Below are 20,307 nucleotides of genomic sequence, written 5' to 3'. Positions count from 1 at the left end.
GTCTGTCACTCCCACATCAGCCTACACTTCTTTCTCCAAGAACTGGCCTCACACTAAATGACTTCAGTGTCATTTGAAGATTTAGCTAACACCTTAGCTTGATAATTCCTTGGCATCTTTGTCTCGACTCCATCATTATATTTAATTTACCTGTACCCGTGTAACACTCTAGGTTTTGTATTTCGTTGCCCAGAATTATTCTAAAATTCGAAATCCTGGATCCTACTCTGATCACAACCTTACCTTTTAGCTCTCTTATTTCATCACCTCAACTATACCTTTTCTTTGACCAAATTTTAGAGACCCTTGATATTTCATTTTATTCTTTCATTCTCCTCTCATTTTCACTTATTTTCACATCCATCCTAGGGGGTCATCATTTCAACTTTTTTGCCAGCTACCCATATTCCCTGATCCCTTGTTTCTCAGCTCTACCAGCCTGAAAAAAAATTCCAAACCTAGATCAATCTAAATGTCACCTTGCTCTCCTTTATGTAAGGCCTAAAAAAGTCACAGACCTGTCTAAATTGGTATCACCATAAATTTGTAGTCTCAAAATTCAGCTGGATCCTCAGCATTGCACTTGATATATCTTTAATTAGCTATTTTTTTTTTTGCATTCTCCACAGTACCCACTTCCTCTCTCCTTTCTCCACAAGCTGCTCACTTTATTGTCTCATCATTAGGCTGGATGTTTACCTTGCTTCCTACTTCACAGGGGATAGACAGAAATCATTTGATGGCAATTTCTTCAATGTCCGATCCTCGTATTAGAAATTCACCTGCAAATATTATTATTGGTCCATGTTTCTCTCTGCTTTTAATGACAATCCAGTCTTTGTATGCTGGTTTTGCAAGAAAATTATACCAAGTGTTGGGCTAGTTATAATTTCTTCATAAGCCCCTGTCATTGTTTCTCCACAGCACAAAAAAACTTGTTATTGTTTTCTGTTTACATTTTTTGATAATCTCTAAGCTCCATATGCCATGCAGCAATTAGGCAGCATCATATCACAAAGACTATTCCAGTGAAAGTTTAGTACTAACAATACTTTGTATAGGAAACAAGCCTCTAAGAAGAAGGGAATTCATAAGTGACTTCTTAAAATTTTTTTGATATCCACATAGATATTTATATTCAGTGGGTGTATGCCATCAATTTTTTTTCTGAAAAGTTTATGTGTGGGTGGATAGAATTTTTATTAACCGAATCCATTTTTAAAAGCATTGGGAGATTTCTTGATATCTAAGAGAACTCAACTTTATGGGAAATTGATTTTTTATGTGAAAAATGCTTCTGTAATAAAAATAAATTGTAATTTTTCTGCTTTTTAAGTTTACTTTTTCACATATTGGATTTAGTATATGTATACTTCACTTTTAAGATGAATGTGTTTCTAAAGAGTTATATGTTAGTCAATTTTTCCATAAATATGTAACCATTGAATTCTGAGATATATTTTACAAATAATTTTTTACAATGAAAAAATGTGATCTCTGGAAATTATTAAAAATATTTAAAAATAAAATATGAAAGAAGTTACTGAATCAATAAGAAGTACTTCTCTAAAGCTCTAGCTGGTATGGAGGGTGTTAGAAGATGCTTATTTAACATCTGCTCCTGGCTTGACATCTTTAGTGCAGGTTGTAACAGCTTAGTTTCTAGTACAGAAATTATTGTATTACCTCTTTCAATTTCTCTCTAGCCCTGTTTATGGTTATTGTTGAGCTGACTTGCTTGTTTACAATCTTCTCAATCTGTGCTTGCTTATACTTAGTAGGAAACAAACTAATGCACAATGACAAAGGGAGAGAAAATGAGCGGTGTATAGAAAAAGAGCCAGATGGCAAGAAAAATACCCAGGGTTACCTTGGCAATGCAACTCACTCCGGGAAGAAACTCAAACCCGGGGAGACAGGAAATCAACCAGGCAACATAGTGACCAAGGGAACATTTAAGAAGCGGCTTTGGTGGAACCCAAGTAATTAACAAATTGAAATAATTTTCACATTTCTAAAAGCACAGGCTGAGGTCCACCTTTACCCTTTATCCTAGCGAGCAGCTTACCTCTGCAAGATAGAACTCGTCGTATTGCCTTCGGAAGCTTTCTCCTTTGTGGTAGTTGCTAGCGGCTACTATCACATCCACAGTCACCATGCTCAAGATGAACATGTGGAAAACTGATGACCGCATCATTTGCTGAGGAGGCAAAACAGATGAACTCTTAACAAAGAACTCAACCTTACAGGTAAACACAATTATGTGCTTAGATCTGGACCTGCAACATTGTTGTAATGTGCTGCTCTGCAGGACAGTGCTTCTAAGATAACTTAATGGATGTCCATCAATGTCGAAGAGAGTTAGCAAAGGAATCTTTGTCTTCAGGCAGCTCAGAAATGACTGAAATCATAATTTGGACCCAAGTCTGGTCCAAATCTACAGCCTACATCGAAGTGAGATAATTAGGCATTCAAAAATAATGACTATTATTATAATGGCTACATGTATTGGATGCTTACTATGTTCCAGGCCATACTATGTTGTTTATTTTATCTTTTATCTTCGCCATAGCCCTACACGGTGGGATATATTACTCACTCTTTCCAGTGAGTTCAGAGTGATTAAGTCATTTGTCCAAGGTCACACGGCAAGTACACAGCAGAGCTGGACTCTGTCCACAGGACTGTTTAAAGACCCACTGCCTGCTGTTGGGTAGATAATATATAAAAGGAGAAAGTACATGCTGAAGGTTTTGGGCAGCAGAAAGAGCGAAGCTGACTTATGGAAAGAAGCTGAGCACATAACAACAAACCGCTGAGTCACATCCCATGGTGCCCACTGCCCATGGACTAATGTCACCATGCAACCCCTTACTGAGCCCTCATTTCTTCTTGGTATTTAGGAGTACGTACCCGTAACATGTGATCTAACCCGAGACTTCTTCAGCCTTTGCAACTTAAAGAAGTTAACTAAAGCAGAATCTGAGAATGGGAAAAAAGAAAAAGCAGTGCTTCTCAGCGCTGTCTCATGCATCCTCGTACGTGATTTCATGTGGCCTTTATTACCCTGCAGTATTCATTAATTAACAGCATCGGCTCTGAGACAAATTGCATGAGGCTGAAACTCTACCACCTATGAGTTCTATGGCCATGGACAAGTTACTTAAATCTCTCTGTAACTCAGTTCCCATAAGTAAAGTGAAGATAATAGTAGCTACTCCAAAGGTTATTATCAATTTTAAATAAATAAATATTTGTAAAGTACTTAGAACAGTGCTTGCATATTATGTGTTCTATAAATATATGCAGTAAAAAGAAATGCCATTTTGTGAATCAGGTATTTTTCTGTTCAGGAATGAGAAACAAATTGCTCAAGGTCAAAGAATTAATTATGTTGAATATTTGACAGAGTCCACAACCAAGTGAGATAAAGTCTAATAATTTGAGAGATGACAGAGCCATTAGAAAACCAGATATATAGTAAGGTTTCATGTCACCATGGCTATTGATGCATTCCTACGTCCATTTGCTTTTGAATTTATTTTAGAGGTATAAAAAATCAAATTCCAGAACTGCCAATCAACATATTTAAATGTACATCAATTTACTTGCAAGAACTACTGACCTTACTAACACAGATAAGCAAATCAGTTGGCAAGTTTCTATTCTCATTAGAATTTTCATTGTTATTTATTTAGTCTTTCTTGCATCTTGAGAGTTAAATTTCATAACTATTATTCCTTTTCTATACTCTTTTCAACATAATGTTCTATTAAAAACATTTCAATTGATTTCCACTTTATCTGTATGACAGAAAAGCCACAACTTTCTCTCTATTTTCCTTAGCTGTGGATTTATGTCTTAAGTAAACCGTTATTACTGAAAGGTCTAAACAAAGCTTTTAGGCATGGCTGTCAAAAAACTTTAAAATTGGTTTTGTAACTGTCACAGCTTCACTTTGGTGCTGTCATTATAATTAGGTTGTTTTTTGTCTGAATGTCTACATGTCCCTATTGGTACAGAGTCATTAAAATAATCATTTACAATGGATTTTGATACACTATAATCACCATTACTTAGCTTTCTCCAATAATAACTTTTAAATATTAAATAAGAATTAAGGTGATCAGTATGTGCAGTAGCTAAATTTAAATATTAAAACCAGTAACTCTAACTTTAAAGTCAGAACTAGTGACATGAATCACTTCGATTCAATTCAATTCAACTGATGCTTGAAACTGGTTGTTGGTTTCCTTAATGCAGAAGGGCTGGCAATATTACATGTAGACTCATGTTTGTATCTACGGTACGGTCCAAATTTATACCCTTCAATTTTTAATTTTCTTATAAAAATTAATGTAAAGGAAAATGTTAAAGTTGAGTCAGTGACACAAAATAGTATTATATAACTTGAGATTTCCCAAATTGTATTATTTAACACAGATGTAGAATTTATATATAGATATAAACACACACATACATACATATATATGTATGTATGTATGTGTATGTTTATACACATGTGTATATATCTGTTTCTCTCTCTATATATTGTAAAAGTGGAAATTCTCCAGTTTCAGGGAGGTGATATCTCCAGGCGCCAGCCCCCAGGGAGAAGCGCAACATTCCAAGGTGCAGATGATAAAACTGTCTACTAGGCCCTGTTTGATCTGAGAATTCCCTGGAAGCGCAACATTTATCTTTGTACAAAATGTTAACGGCTAACTTCTGCTTCTTGTAATCTGCTTATTCAAGGATGTAGTAGGAGGCTTTATAAGCTGCCTCCTCTGGAAGCTCGGGGCTGATCTCCTCTAACCCTGTGTGGTAGAAAGTCAGTTGCCGGCCGGCTAATAAAGGCTCATAATTAATCTCAATTGGCTCCGTGGGTCTCAGAATCATTCACGCCATAACAATATATGTTTAATGTAAAGACTCCTTAGATCCTGCATTCGCATTCAATTTTTTAAAGTTCCCTTCAATTGCCATGTCATTTTGGTGTATATTTTTTAAAAAATAAGAGAAGTTTTGCAGATATGTTTAGTTTGGCTTTGATCCAAGAACAACTGCTTTCTGTATGTGACAGTTTTAATTACCAAAATACAAAGAAGAAACTATAACAGAATCATCCCCAAGGCCGTAATATCTGTCAGGAATGCTCAGGAACCTGGCTTCTTGAAGTGTGAGTTCAGTTCTGGACCAGCAGTTTCCTGGGAGCATATTAAAAATGCAGGATCTCAGGCCCCATCCCAGACCTACTGAATCAGAACCTGCATCTTTAACAATGTCCCTGATGGTTAATGTGCATGTTAAAGTTTGAGAGGCTGTCGTAGAAGATACTCCTTGGGTAGCAGGTTAAACTATGTGACTTGTAAAATGTTTTACAAATTCATAATTTCATTATTCTAAAAGTCTATAATCACTGAAAAAAGTATAACAAAAACTGGCTGGAATATTGTGGTAATATATTAGGATACACAATCACAAAAATGGATGCCTATCTTTCCCTCATCTCCAACTCCAAGATAGAAAATGAACTAAACCAGTTTGGCTTCATAAAGACAGAATTATGTGTTTGTTTTTCAACTATTTTTTGGCAGGGAGTATTACAAAAGTACCATCACAGACTCTTTCATAAAGCCTAAGAATGTGGGTGGCCTCTAGAATCTAGAAAAGGCAAGGAAACAGCCTCTTTCCTAGAATCTCCAGAAGTAATACCAGTGAAACCCACTTTGGACCTGTTGAACTATAAACAATAAATTTGTGTTGTTTTAAGTCGCTAAGTTTGTGGTAATTTGTTATAGCCACGATAGGGAATTAGCACAAGCATTATTCATGATTTTGAAATATACCAGCTCAAATCCTCTCCTATGAAGCATGATTCTATACAAGTGCCTAATGCTACAAAATTCTACCTGCACAAAGGGTGCCACTTAAGGTGACTTGTCAGGAAAGATCTCTGTAAAATTTATTAGTACACATGTAAACTCATTATACTGACCACAGTTTTTACCTTACTTGGTTTCAGAACATGGGTCTGGAGCAGTGATACTGAATTCAACCTCAAGCAGCGGAACAAGAATGTCACTTTTCTTTATATTAGTTCTGAGTCCTACTATGAAAGAAATGTTCTCAAGAATCTGTGAAATCTACACTAAACATGAATAGAAATCCTCGCTCAATTCAAACTGACACTAAGAAGATGCATTATCAAAATAAGAGCTAATATTTTAGTGTTTGGTTTGTGCCAAGCTTCATTCCAAGCATATTGCATGTTGATGTAAAAATTTCATTTAATCCTCAACCCTGTGAGACAGGTGCTTTTGTTATTCCCTTTCACATATGGAGAAACAGGTAAGGATAAGTAGGTTTCCAAGCTCATAGAGTTAGAAATTAATCTCAGATGTTTTGAGTCCAGCAGGTGCTCTCTTGCCTTCCATTGGGCAGTCAAAAGTATCTGGCTCTGCTCCACATATTAAAAAGAATGAGAAGCAACTCCCTAGCCTAGTGTTTACGATTAGAAGGTATGTTTGCAAACCCTATATTTGACAGCTGAAGATGATCTGTTCTTTATAGAGGATATAAGATCACCATAATGTAAAAGAACAGCAATTTTGATGACAGGCTGAGCTGAGTTCAAATCTTGACTGTGCACACTTTAACCTCTCTGTGATTCAGTTTTCTTATACAGGAAATGAGTGTGATAAAATCTACATCTCTAAGCCGTAACAAATATAAATGAGACTATTTAGTCTAGACCATAGCAGGCATCTTGTGGTATAATTCCTTAAGTACTTTATAGGAGCTATTTCTATTAATTTGTTTAGTTTTTCCTATAAAATAGTGCTTTAGAGATGATAAAAACTCTGTAGGCAAATATGTAACAAATCAAAATTGTGGCCTGGGAGGCCATAAGAAAGTTGAATTAAGATAATGAATAGTGCAGTTCAGAAATCAAATCTTTCTTTAAATTGCTACTAGAGTGAATAAAAAATCCTACTTTGGTAAACAAACTCCATGCACTGGATATTGTATCGGTCTTGCTAAAAGTTGCGTTTGAATTAGATTTCAAAATAAACATATTTCAAAAACAACACAAATACAAGATGAAATTTTCAAAAATCATCCTGCATAACAGCCATGAGCATAAGAACAAAAACATAATGTAAAAGACTGAGTGCATAAAACCTAAAATAAAGTTCTCATTTGCCACCAGTGCATCTTTCACTTCTCTTATTAGGACGACATCTGGATATTCATTACTTCTATAATCAACACACAAAAAATTCTGTCCAATATAAAGAACTTATGTGGAAAAGGAAATATATTTATATTAATACTGAAAACATAACCAACACATGTCCTTAGAAACTTTGCCGTCCCATCTGCCTGTACCTGGAGTGTCCTTGGAGAGCCAGAAGACAGAAGAAAATCCACAAGTGACTTCCTATAAAGGCACTGAGAATCTATGATACCCATGAAAACTCTGCCTGCCCTTAAGTCTTAACTGGTACACTCTCTTTCCTGGACAGTAAGTTGGGTTAGAGAATCTCAAACGAGTGGAAGTCAAAAATTGTTGGAAGAGGAAGAGGGATTTAGTAAGACACTTTCATTTTTTGGCCAACATGAGTGTATCTTTCATTCTACTCTGTAAGAGTAAGGCTAGATGTTAAATCATAAATTGCCACACAAATACTTATTGCTGTTAATAATATTTTTCAATCACCAACTCCTGACTCTACAACAAAAACTAGATTTTAACAAGAAAAAGTACATGCCTAGAGGAAAAGAAATGCTGCTAGGAAGAATTGACTATTATAAGTTAGTGATTTTCAAGTTACTTTTAGCGTATATGGCAGAGCCTGAAATTGCCTGAAACTGAACCCATCTCCCTGTATCCACAGCCTTGGCAGCACCCTCCAACTCTGACTCTGGTCTTAGCCATGCGACTTGTTTTGGTCAGTGAGACAGTAGCAAAGGTGATGTGAGTATAGTCTTGGAAAAAACTTGTGAGTTGCAACTTAACTCTTGCAGCCTGTGTGACCCTGAACCATCACATTAACACTCCAGGCTGGCCTGCTGTGTGTTGGCCATGGACCCTATCATTCCCTTTACCCCAACAGTCAGCCATGCCCCAGAAGCAAAGATGCTAGCTAGATGATAATGCTAGCTGATGAGGTAGATGATAATGCTAACTGACTGCAGATGCGAAAGCGAGCCCAGTCCAGATCAGTTGAGATTGGCTTAGACTAGCAAGGTTATTTGGCTGACCCGCAAAGTCATGAGTAAAAGTTAGAATCTGTTTTATAAGCCATAAGTTTTAGGGTGGCTTGTTGTTTACCAAAAGCTAACTAATATACCCACCAAGCCTGTTTCCTCACCCTAGGCACATAGCTAAATTACATTACTCAGGCTATTAGCATTGAAATGGGGTAATGTCAGTGGTTCTCATCACTGAAATAGAAATGGAAGTGATTTGTCACTTTGGAAGGGGCAACTGAGAAAGGACGTGTCTTCTCCAAACTCTCTCTCCCTTTCCTTCTAAAGTGACCTTGGAAACTATGTGCTTCAAATGGGGTCATCGAAAGATAAGTTTTTCAAGCAAAATTTTACAATATGTGTGTATTTAAATACGTGTGTGTGTGTGTGTGTGTGTGTGTGTGTATAATCATCTCTGATTGAAAGTGGTCCCACTTATAGAGTATTGGAGCTGCAATTGTGTACTGCTTTCTCTGGCTTTGTGTTCCGTAATGTTGTTAATCTAAAACTGGCCATGAAAATTAGTAAATGTTAGGAATCAGGACTCTACCGTTTTGATACTTAGAGAGTCATCACAACCCATTATGCCAAGACACTCACCTATATAGATATGAAGCCTACTAAACATTTTATAAAGCCCACACACAAAAAAACCTTTTGCAGGCATTGGAAGACTGTCATTAAGTTGAAGGAATAATCAAAATGGAACGTTTACTATGAGCTATCCAATATAATTGTCTGTCTTGAATTGATTTAAACAACAGTGTGTTTTGTTTATAAATGCTTCAATTAAGGACAACACATAAAATGCTGCAATGAATACTCACAATTTGAAATATCCTACAGGAAACTACTTAATATCTCCTTGGTTCCTTATACTTTGTGGTCATGCATTTATGGATTAGTGAGAGAAGGGAGAAGTAAATGAAGACATGTACAAAAACCTTTTGATTAGCTAAACTATAATTTAAGGATTAAGAAGTTAATGTCCCTACATGACTTCATTGTTGACATTTGAAAAAAACATCAGGAATGAAAATGCTAAAACCTTTGCTTTTCAACAATAAAGTGTTAACCTTGTTTAGTTTGCTGGATATGGATAATAATAAAAATCAAATTAGTTCTTCCGCAATATTTTTCTTGTCTGGAAGAAGAGTAGCATAAGAGGGAAATTAAAGCACGCTAGTATTATTTTTAGCTTTGTGTTCCTACAGACTTCAGTCCTGAGTTCCTACAATGTTGGACACACAGTAGGTTCAACAATAGTTTTTGACATAACTTCATTTCCCCCATGTACTGAATTGGTCACAAAGCATTTTCTGCTTCCTTCGGAGGAAAGTAGGCTCCAGGAGATCTCTTCTATATATTTCTCTATCTCTCCTATATTAAATGAAAACTACGCCAATACTCTGGACACAGCTGGCTGGATCACAAGCCAAGCTCCATAAGGGCAGCTCCCCGCAAGGTAGCTTGGCAAGGTCTCTAATAAGAGGGATGCTCCAAATTGGATGATGGCCCCAACGCCCTCTCAGTCTTGACCTATTTTTCATATGTATTAATGCAAAGTGAGTAAAACAAGTTAGGACACCTAAATTCAAGTAACATAATCTTGTTGTTTCAAGTAATATAATCTTCCATTTGCATATTCCAAGAAGCTGCTCCATTCAGCCTTTGTCACAACAGAACCTAGAGTCATGCTGGTCGAAGAGGCCACTCCACGTATGCCGGCAATCAGCCTCTGTCACTGATGATTACCTGGGCTAACCATTCCTCAAGATCCTCTGATTCTGACTTATAGTGAAATATAAGTGAAATGACAGAGTGCAGGCATTAACGTTTTATATTTTTCTCACTAGAGCTCCACTGACCACAGTTAGTTACTAGATAGTCTCACCAGATTTTGACAAAAGATGCTTTCCTTAGTCTTAGTTATTGGTATTGTGACTTTTCTTTTTTCTTTATCTTCATGAGTACTTTAGTGAGAAGTTAGGAAGATCCACAACAGGGCTGCTAGTCAAGGAACACTTAAACCATGATGGTTTTAAGATCTTTGAAGACACTTCAATTGACATTCCCATAGTTAATAAAAATGTCTATATAGAGTCACCTTAAATTTATGTTTATTTTTATTTTTAGTATTAAATGGTGGGCAGGTGAATATAAAAAAGTTTGTTTTAAATTCAAGAGGTAAATTCAAAAATGAAATTGAATAGCTGTCCTTTTTAATAAACTATAATGCAACAAAGGACTTAGGTTGTTACATTTGAATAAATAAAAAAATTGAGCTATATAATACCTTGAACTGGGAGACTCTTTTCGAGTTATTTAAAGCATTTAGGAAAGATAGAAAAACAAATTGAAAGGATTGAAAAAACATATAAGAAATATATCAAATACAAAAAGACAGAAGGTTTTTTTTTGCTATGTCCAAACCTGTCATCATCTTTAGGGCATGGGAGGAGTCACATTGTTCCTCCAAACTCTTTGAATGCAATAATTGTGTTGAACACTGAGAAAACACATGACAATTTAAAACCTGGCTGAAGTTTTCAGAGAAGGTTATATGTTTAACCCCAGAGATGAAAACTTGCAAGAACAATATGCTCTTCTTTTTACCCCAAAGGTGACAATGCAACAAATATTTGATGGAAATTTATCTCCAAAGACTGTATTATAAATGCCTGGCATTAAGTTAGTAAATATCATAGTATTTATTAAAACTGGAAGATGACAATACATAATGATGTAGAAAATTAGTTTGAGATAATATGAAATGCAAATAATTGTAAGTTGTTTTGAATATTTTTTTCTTCCAAAGAGGCTCAAAATTGAAGATGCAACACCATTTAATCAACAGTAAGATAGATAAATACATAAAAATAGCACTAATAATTTTATCTTATTTTTATTCTGTCTAGTCTTCTGGTATCTTCTCTGAATATAATTATTATTTAAAATATATACTATATATTGAATATATATATTTAAATAGAGATATATGAAATATTTTGAACTAAGGATTTATACAATTGACTCTTCTCTTCAATTGATTTGGCTATAACTGGTTTCAAGAACACAATAGGTTTTCTTTTAATAAATCATTTAGTTATTTCTGACACCTTTCGTTTGTACTGTTTTGCCTTTAGTTATTTTGTTCTTAATTCTCATTCTAGGTTACTATAGAATAATTTTTTATTCTTTCTTTCCCCCAAGATTTTCCTCCAAGCCAGTTTTATGTTCTGCTGTTAGAAACTAAAGATGATTGCGGGTGCACTCAAGTATTGGAGCGGGAGGAATCCTTAGCATCTGCATAAGGGGAGAGTAAGAATTTGTGTCTATTGTGTGTGAAATTGTGTAGTTCTGTTCAGGAAAACATATATGTGTATATTCATATGCAATCCTCTAATTACTTGCTAAGCACTTATGTGAAAGCTATAATGGAAGCAACTGGAAGTAGAGAAGAAAGTGACTAAATATGTTCAAGGAGACAGAAATCACTGTGTTAAGGACTTGATTTTGAGGGTAGGAACATCAGGATGAGATAAAGGGAATGATTCAAAAAAAAGTCTGAATTAATGACAGAATTGAAGAATGAAGATATTTGGAGAGGACAAAGAGGGGTGCATTATAGGTTGGTGTAGAGGTTTCTAGAGATTGAGGAAAAGGATGGTTTCTAGGTGGGAATGGGTGGCAGAGAGGCGAATTTTGTTTTTGATATAGTAGGTGTGATATGTTCATGAGAATGCCTGAGAACGTGGCTGCTGTACATTTAGAAATACACTGTGAAGATTCAGAAAGCAGGGCTAGAACTAAAGGCCGTGAAGTCATCGGACTACAGGTGTGCATGAGTGCTGACTTCCTGGGAGTGAATAGACTACTCTGAAAGTGTGAACAGAGTTAGAAGAGTAGGCTAACAGTAAGGATAACCATTTTTATGGACTGAGTGACCCACTGCATCCCACACACTGTGGTAGGTATTTTATATGCATCATTTTTAATTCTTACAAACCACTGACAGATATTATTATCCCCATTTTTTCAGGCCAGGAAACTGAGACTCTGGAATATTAAGCAAATCATCCCAGGTTCTCCTGGATCACAGTCTTAGCTGAACTATGCTGTCTTCTCAAATTGGTACCTAAGTATAGAAGAGGCTGGCTTGTGAAAGGAACCTAAATTCTCGTGGGCTCAACCAGTTCTTAAAATTACCTGCCAGTGTGTGGGAAGGTTCATTAAGAAGACAGATGTTTAAGAAGTGCCTAGGATGTCACTTCATCACTTGAAACACACATATCTCACAATCTCCCTCCCCCCAATCCTCACCCTCAGTGGAAAATTTCTCAAAAAGCATTAAAACACACTATAGTAATAATTTTGCTACAATTTGACCTAGTTATGGTAAGAGCCTATTATCTCTGTTCTTTATAGAATGAGGCACACGGTGAGATGTTACCAAAGAAAAATTGAGCTCGAGAATGCCAGGTCTCATACATACTTTCATTTTTTTTGTCAGTAACTTTCTTCACAATAATAGATCACTGGGTATGTGTTGGAAGATGGCTCAAAACTGTGCAGCCACATCTGTCAAATTGTCAAGAGATGAAAACTCCTACCTGAGAGGCAGGAGAAAAACGGCCTGTCATAGCAGCAGCTGAGGAATGAGGTTCCAATTTAACAGAATTGTATTTATCACGCGTTAGGGTGACCTCTTCACGCAGCTGCTGCTTATGCCAAAACAGAGCTTAAACAGCTAAATAACTGGCAGATACTAAAAGAGTCAATTATACAAGTCACTTTTCTGAGACTTACACATAAGTATACACTGAAGAAACTTTCTAAATGGTTTTTGATAATACTATATAAAATAATTGTGTTATTGCCTGAAGATAGTAGATGTGTAAAATGTGCACCTATATGTCAAGCATTAATATTTTGAATTTATCTCTCTAACATTTTAATGTCTTCTCAGTTAAACCAAAGTGATATGCCTTTTAGAAATGCACAGAATTTCTGAAAATCATTTGGAAAAATTAACAGATAAATGGGCAACAAACACCAATAATCAATCTATAGAAAAGTGGCCTATGATTATATAAAAATATACTCAACATCCATAGACTGTAGTTGAGGAGATCCAATTTAATATGAAATATCATTTCTCTATTGGGTATAAAGTCTGACAACATTAAGTGTGGACAAGGATGTAAAACAATGAGAACTCTTAGTAGCGAGTAGGAGTAAAAATGGCACTCTAATATGGGTGGCTATTAGGCAACATCTCATAAAGACTAAGTTTGTTCATGTCCTTTAATCCAGAAATTGCTCTCATGACTCAAATAATTCTTATACGTGCATGCACAAAAAGGCATAGCCAAGAAGGATCCTAAAATGTTTACAATAGCAAAACAGTAAAAAACCACCTCCATGTCTATCAATAGGAGAATGAATGAATGAACAAACTGTAGTGTATTTTTATAGTAAGATAATATATAATGATGAAAACAAAGTGGCTAAAAATTTGTGGTAGACTGCTTGTAATGTAACTCCCAGTCGGTAACTAGCTATGTGACCTTCATCAAAATACTTAGGTTCTCTGTCCTTCAATCTCATTTGTTAAATAGAGGTCATAATAGTGCCTATAGTCATGATGTTGTGAGTGCGACACCTGGTGAGTGGTCAATAAGTTAGCTATTATTATTTGTAATAGTGTATACGTAGGTGTTCTTCCCATCTGTGTTTCTACTTTGTTTCATAATATTTTTTTTAATGCAAGGAAATGATTGAATGTTATATTGTGAAATAGCTCCAGTTCACAAATTATTCATTTGTACGTACATCGAAACATGGTATTTTTCCAAAGAAATTATTTTACACAGGGTGATTTGAGCTTCAGGTTAGACCATAATAGCCTATTTTGCCCTTAATAGACTTCTCAAGTCCTGTAAAACTAATAAGTTTAATAGGAAAACTATCCCTGAGTAATAATAACTTCTGAGGTCAAGTCCCATTAGTCATAGGATCAGTGAATTACATCCCTTCCTAACCCACACACGAAGTTCATGAGGGTATTGAGTAGTGGCTCCACAGACAGAGACCGGGGCATGGTTCTGAGAGAGGATTAAGAAAGGAAAATTACTTTGGGTTCATACTGTAGGAAACCCCAATATTTTGCTTAAGTGGGCCTGTTATTTCCATTCAATTCCCGTGACCTATTGCCTCTGGCCAATCTCTCCTTTTGGGTGGCCTAATATGAAACTATTTTCTCCTAGCCTCACACTCATCTTTGGATGTTTTTAAGTGAATCTCTTGAATGGAAGATCACCAAACTCAGTCACAATCTGCCTTATTTGGGCAATATGCAAGAAACAGAATAAACCTGGCCTTTAAGGAGAAAAACAGAGACAGATGCATAGACAAACAAAGATGAGAAACCATGCGGCCCAAACACAGAGTGAGAGAAAGGCAAAGAAAGCACAGTCACCTGGCAGGCCTGATTAGACTGGCAACAAACGCTCTCCGTGAGCCTAAGGTCTGTCTGTTCCTTGCAACCAAATGATTCTTGACAAGGACATATATATTCACTTAATTCTCACAGTAGAAGATGGAGGTACTATCCTCATTTTAAAAAATATGTCCAAGGTCATACTAATAAGTAACGTAGCTGAAATATGTATTTCCAGAGCCTATTCTCTAAGAGCCTGCAATAGAATGATTTATTCTCCCTCAAGAAAGATGCTGTACTGCGTATTACTTCACAGAACAAGTAAGGATGTCTGTAGCCGTGGAAGCATGTGTGCAAGGTAAGGGAGTTGTATCAGGAGACATGTGCCTGAGGTACTTGCAGCACAAAAAGAAAAGAAAACCAGGTCTGGGGCTTGCCTTAGACGTGTTCTCTGGCTTTTCCTTGTCATTTCCAGCCATCTTTTTCTCCATGTAGGGACTAAATACAGGAAGGAGTGGGACCCAGATGATCAGCAGAGAACAGGGAAGTGGAAGATGGAGGGTGGGAGGGGATATTTCAAGAGCTATAAGGCATTCGCTTATTTGTCCTTAACTTAGGAATAAATTTATTAGGCATTGCATAGATTTACCATGGCTGTTTCTCATGAAACATTATACAAAGTTCATTAACAACTGGATAAATGTGAAAAATGTGCTAGCAAAATTAACTTCATTAACATTAAATTAATTAACTAAAATTTCAACGAATGGCATCAGAGAGCTCACCACACATAACCTCTCAGGATGACAATCTGGTTCTGCTCATCTTCCTGCTTGAACTTGTGGTTATGCAATTAAATTTTAGACCATATGCATTTTCATTTATTTTAAAAACAGAAAAGACCACCCTACGGGTGTCAAATTGAATCTTTTCCCTGCATGTTTGCATATGACTCCCGTTAGGGTTATAATTATAGCTATGATTATACTTAAAATTTGTGTTTCAGAACACAGAATGGAATTTGTAGTTTTAAAACATGGACCAAAGGTGCCTATTTTTACCTCTATAAACTGCTCTATAGAGCCTATTATTCTGTAGAAGAGTAAAAAGATCTCTAAGTGTCCTAATTCATTTGATAGCTCCATAATCAATACATGTGAAGAAGCAGAAACACCACAAAGATTGCAACATATGAAATAAGGTAAAATGTGTGTGTATATGTAGGAATGTAGGGAAACAATAAAGAATTGTTACTATTGCTCAGATCCTATTTACTGGACTATATAAAATCTTAATACACTTGTTTCTACAATTTAAAAAAATGTGTTTATATATGCATATATGTAAATTTTGCATATATACATATTTTTTACATTAGAAAAATACTGACATATATATATTTTTTAGATAGATATATACATACGTAGAGAGAGAGAGACAAAAACTATTACACATCAAACACCAAGAATCACAGAAGCATCGGTCACATCATGCATTTAGTTTAACAATAATAGGGAAGTTAAGCCACATCAATCAATCTTATTTTATTAAATTACTTCATTACTTGCAATTGATAGGGAAGACATAAAAATGTTCATATCATAAACTAGACTAGGGTACAGAGACAGAAAAAAAAGTAACAATGCAAGACATAGTACCAATAAAGAAAGTTAGAGAATCCAAAGCAATTTCAGCTGAAATAAGGACAGAGATGATTTTTAATTGTCCTTTATTTATAAGGGAATTAGAGCCAGTCTGCATTTATGCTGTGTTATGATTTTAAAACATTTAAATTATGAAAACATAAAATTTATGGAAAGACTATTTTGGAATAATTGAAATTCATGCACTACTTTTATACCATCTTTGTGATCTAAAGTCACATGACTATAATTTGTTTCATGGGCATCCAAACAAATGCCTCCTGGACCCAGCAGTTAATATAAATGAAAAAAGCGGGCCCAGAGTCATGTATTAAACACATAGGGATAGCCTTCACTTCTACAAAGAAACAGGTTAATTTCTCCTTTCTGAAAACAATTTATTCATTCATTCGTTTGTATATTTACATATTTATATACTTACAAGTTTATAGTTTATTTTCTCACCATAGAATCATGAGTTATGAGAAATATTTTTCTACTTTGAGAAAAGTAATTGCAGGAATCCATGGATAAATAAACCACTCATTTCCAGTACTATGGAAACAATATGGACTGTTGAGAGACTGAGGGAAAATAAAGACTCTGTGCCCAGGCCAATGGGGCAGCACTGCCCAGCTCTGGCCAATTCCACCATGTGGGAGGGAGAGTCCTGTCGTCAGATCTTTCTATTTTACAAAAGCAATAGAATATATAAAATATTCTGCGTTTTTAAACTTGGGGTCAAATTTTAAAACAAAATTTCCCTCTCAGGACAAAAATCCACGATACTTAATATTCTAATTGGGAATCTGGGCCACCAGTTTGCCGTCACTTGATGCCTCATTTTTCTAATTTATTTCAACAATAGCAAAATTACTAACTCAATTTAATTACAGCTGTTAAAATGTTTCATTCCAATAAATGTTTCATTTATTGGAATGAAACATTTGGTTAAGATAGGAATTGATTTGTTTTTTTTTCAACTATGTTATATATTCAACTAAGACTGCATTTCTAAACATAGACCTATTTATTTTACATGCTCAAGAAGATAAAGAAAATTCTGAAAATGCTGAGACATAAAAGAAGTGACAGTTATGTCCTGTCAAGCCTCTGCCACCATGTTTCAGAAGAGATATGCTGGCAAGAATATCCAGCCTTTTGGTTACCCAAAGCCATACAAACTTTGAGAAGTACTTTGTGAAAACAAACTCCCAATGTACTACTTGATTTAGACCTAGAAATAAATGCTTTTATAGATATAGTGTTATTGCCATAATCCACTCACTTCCTAGTTCCTAGAGACAAGACCGCAAGGAAAAATAGAGTTGCTTCTAAGTGAGAAGTCAGGTAAGTCCTTTCATAGGTCAAGAAATTTCTGAGTCATTATATCCTGGTATAGTTCTCTCTTTTAGCAAACACCAGTTGAGCATCTTCTATGTGTTAGTTATAGGTTAACTCCTGACAGTAGAAAGCATAACAGTCACGGTCATGGCAGTGACCATGACTGTTATGCTCTCTACTGTCATGGAGTGAAAACTACAGTGGCTCCTGAAGGTGGAGATGCTGTTTGATATATTATGTGTAAATGAGGGAGTAAAGGGTCTTAGAAGAATTGGCTGTTAACATTAACCTCTAGGTTACCTCTGGAAAAGGAATGAGGGAGGATAAATTGGAAGGAATTAAAGTAAACACTTTTTGTTTTGTTTCTATAGTTTAACATATGTTTTAGGAGAACATATACACCTTTTGCTCATTAAAAAAATAGTGATTATATGCTACTGTTTGTCCTTGAGAGTGAGATATCATTATAATCCTAGACACTGAATAAGTGGATAGTTCAGATGAAAATTTTTCTGTTTAGTTTTAGATGGCATTAATCATTAGTAAAAGTTGAGTATTTCATGCCTATTTTATTTAAAATATTTTTTTACCTAATTATTTTCTTTCTTGCTCTTTTAATTAATTAATGATTAATTTTTCACTCAGACATGAAAATGTACTCTCTTTTCTACAACTCATGCCCACTATAAATAGATGATCTCTTGGTCATACCACTTTTCATCCATACTCTTTCAAGTCGGATCCTTCTGGAAAGCATGACTTAGGGTGAAACATGTGAAGCTGAGTTGAATGGAACCTCCTTCATACGAAAATGTCTGACTTCCATCTCCCCTAGTTTCAAACAAATGTATCATCATTCATAAAACTTATCAAGTTGCCATATTCACAACACATGACTGATATGCAGGTCTTGGATCCTCAATCTACACACTTCTAGCCCAACCTTTACCTGCCTCTCCACCGACCTTTACTTTCCTATATCCCTGCTCAGTGCTGTCCCCTCCACTATACTCTCCTTGCATTCATCTTTTATCATTTCAAATCTGTGAGATGAGGAAACTAAGTGGCTTCCTAATTCCAGATTGCAAACTCGAGGCATCTATTAACAAGAATTCAAAAGATTTTTAAGCGATGCATTAAGGGTCTAGCAGGACTCTGACTTGGTACTCATAGCAGGCCTGATGGTTTATTTCTATTACAAACTTATGTTTCCTTGGCATATTTTTTTCAGCTGGAAAAAGGATGGGTCTAGGAATTGAAAGACCCAGGTCCATGTCCTGGCCTCCCCATTGGTTGAGGTATAATTGTAACTTCAGGAGACTTTCCCAGATCCTCTGAGTCTCCACTTCCCCATCTTAAAGGTGGGGAGAACATGCCAGTCCTCCTACCTCACAGGGCTGTATTGAGCCTCAAGCTTGGTCACTCCCTCCCTTATTCTCTTGGTCTCAGGTTAATACCTTCCCTGACCTCTCAGCCGAAGAGAGTGAACTCCAAAATGTATATTCCCATGGTATCCTGCGTTGCATCTTTAAAATCACCATTGCTCTGGTAACTGCTAGTTCAATGCTGGTTTTTCTCCTCCCACCTGGAAATGCCTTGTAAGCTCCATGAGCATAGGGGCTGTGCTTGTCTTATTAAGGATGGTCTTAGTGTCAATAAATATCAGTTGACAGATTGTCGGATATAGTAAGTGAAAGTGCTTTTTAAACAAGAAGCTACCACTGCAACTACAATTGTTGTTATTACTACTAGGAGAATAGTAGTAGGAGAGGTAGTTGCAGTAGTTGAATTACTGGCGGCACTTGTCACCATTAAATATACAACACACTGAGAGCTACAAAATAATATCAAATATTATCAATATTCAACCCTTCCTCTTTTCCCCTGCCGTTCTTTTAACTGCTATCCTTTTAACTGATAGAAACAAAATAACTATATGATTAAACAGCTATAAAAACACAGCCCACAGTAATGGTTCAGAGTACAATATTCTGCTTCTTATGCACCAATTCTTGAAATACACAAGTCATCACTTGGAGAAAGATCTAAAAGAAAGAAAGAAGGTGTGTCCTCATCTTGAAGCAGCTGAAAAACCCTTCTCCAAATTATGGGAGGGATATGAAGACCTACTAAAAAGCACCCCTTGTAAGAAGAGGATTTGTAACTGAAAACCTAAGGGAGTGTGGAATAACATTCTTGAAGAGGAAGAGATAGGTTTTCTGTCCCCACAGTGGGGCTGCGTGCCTTTTTGCCTTTGAAGAGGAAGTTAATGAAAATAAAGAAGATACCATGGAGTGGTAGGGGTGCCACTCTTGGGAATGTGAAAGAATTACTGATATTTGGGTGCAGAGAGGGGGAACAAAGCACGAGAAGATGCCAGTGTGGTCCACTGGAGAAAAGTTGATTGGGCTTTATAAGGAGTTCGAAGCAGACGATAAGTCCAGAAAGTCCACAGGCCAGAGATCCGATGGCCTATCCCCTGGTCACTTCCCAGGACTCTGGGGCCACTTGCAATCCCATTGCCTCGTGCTTGCTGCAGGTGCACTTTGTTTTGGAAGCACTTTATTATGACACGTTGCTCAGAGTGCTTGCAGATGCAGAAAACCACATTACCTATTAAGA

The 20,307-nt window shown here is 36.0% G+C and overlaps 1 protein-coding gene across 1 annotated transcript in view; it reads right to left on the bottom strand.

The window, feature by feature from the left end:
* The window catches only part of NALCN (sodium leak channel, non-selective), a 292,340-nt gene that overhangs the window by 166,915 nt on the left and 105,118 nt on the right, over positions 1-20,307 (bottom strand). Inside the window, exon 11 of the mRNA XM_023532439.1 lies at positions 2,069-2,200. Within this exon, the coding sequence (XP_023388207.1) occupies positions 2,069-2,200 (132 nt within the window). The remainder of the gene's footprint in view (positions 1-2,068; positions 2,201-20,307) is intronic.

Source organism: Pteropus vampyrus, unplaced genomic scaffold (genome assembly GCF_000151845.1).
Source record: "Pteropus vampyrus isolate Shadow unplaced genomic scaffold, Pvam_2.0 Scaffold83, whole genome shotgun sequence".
In the NCBI taxonomy this organism is placed as follows: domain Eukaryota; kingdom Metazoa; phylum Chordata; class Mammalia; order Chiroptera; family Pteropodidae; genus Pteropus; species Pteropus vampyrus.
This window is presented reverse-complemented; position numbering and strand designations above follow the sequence as displayed.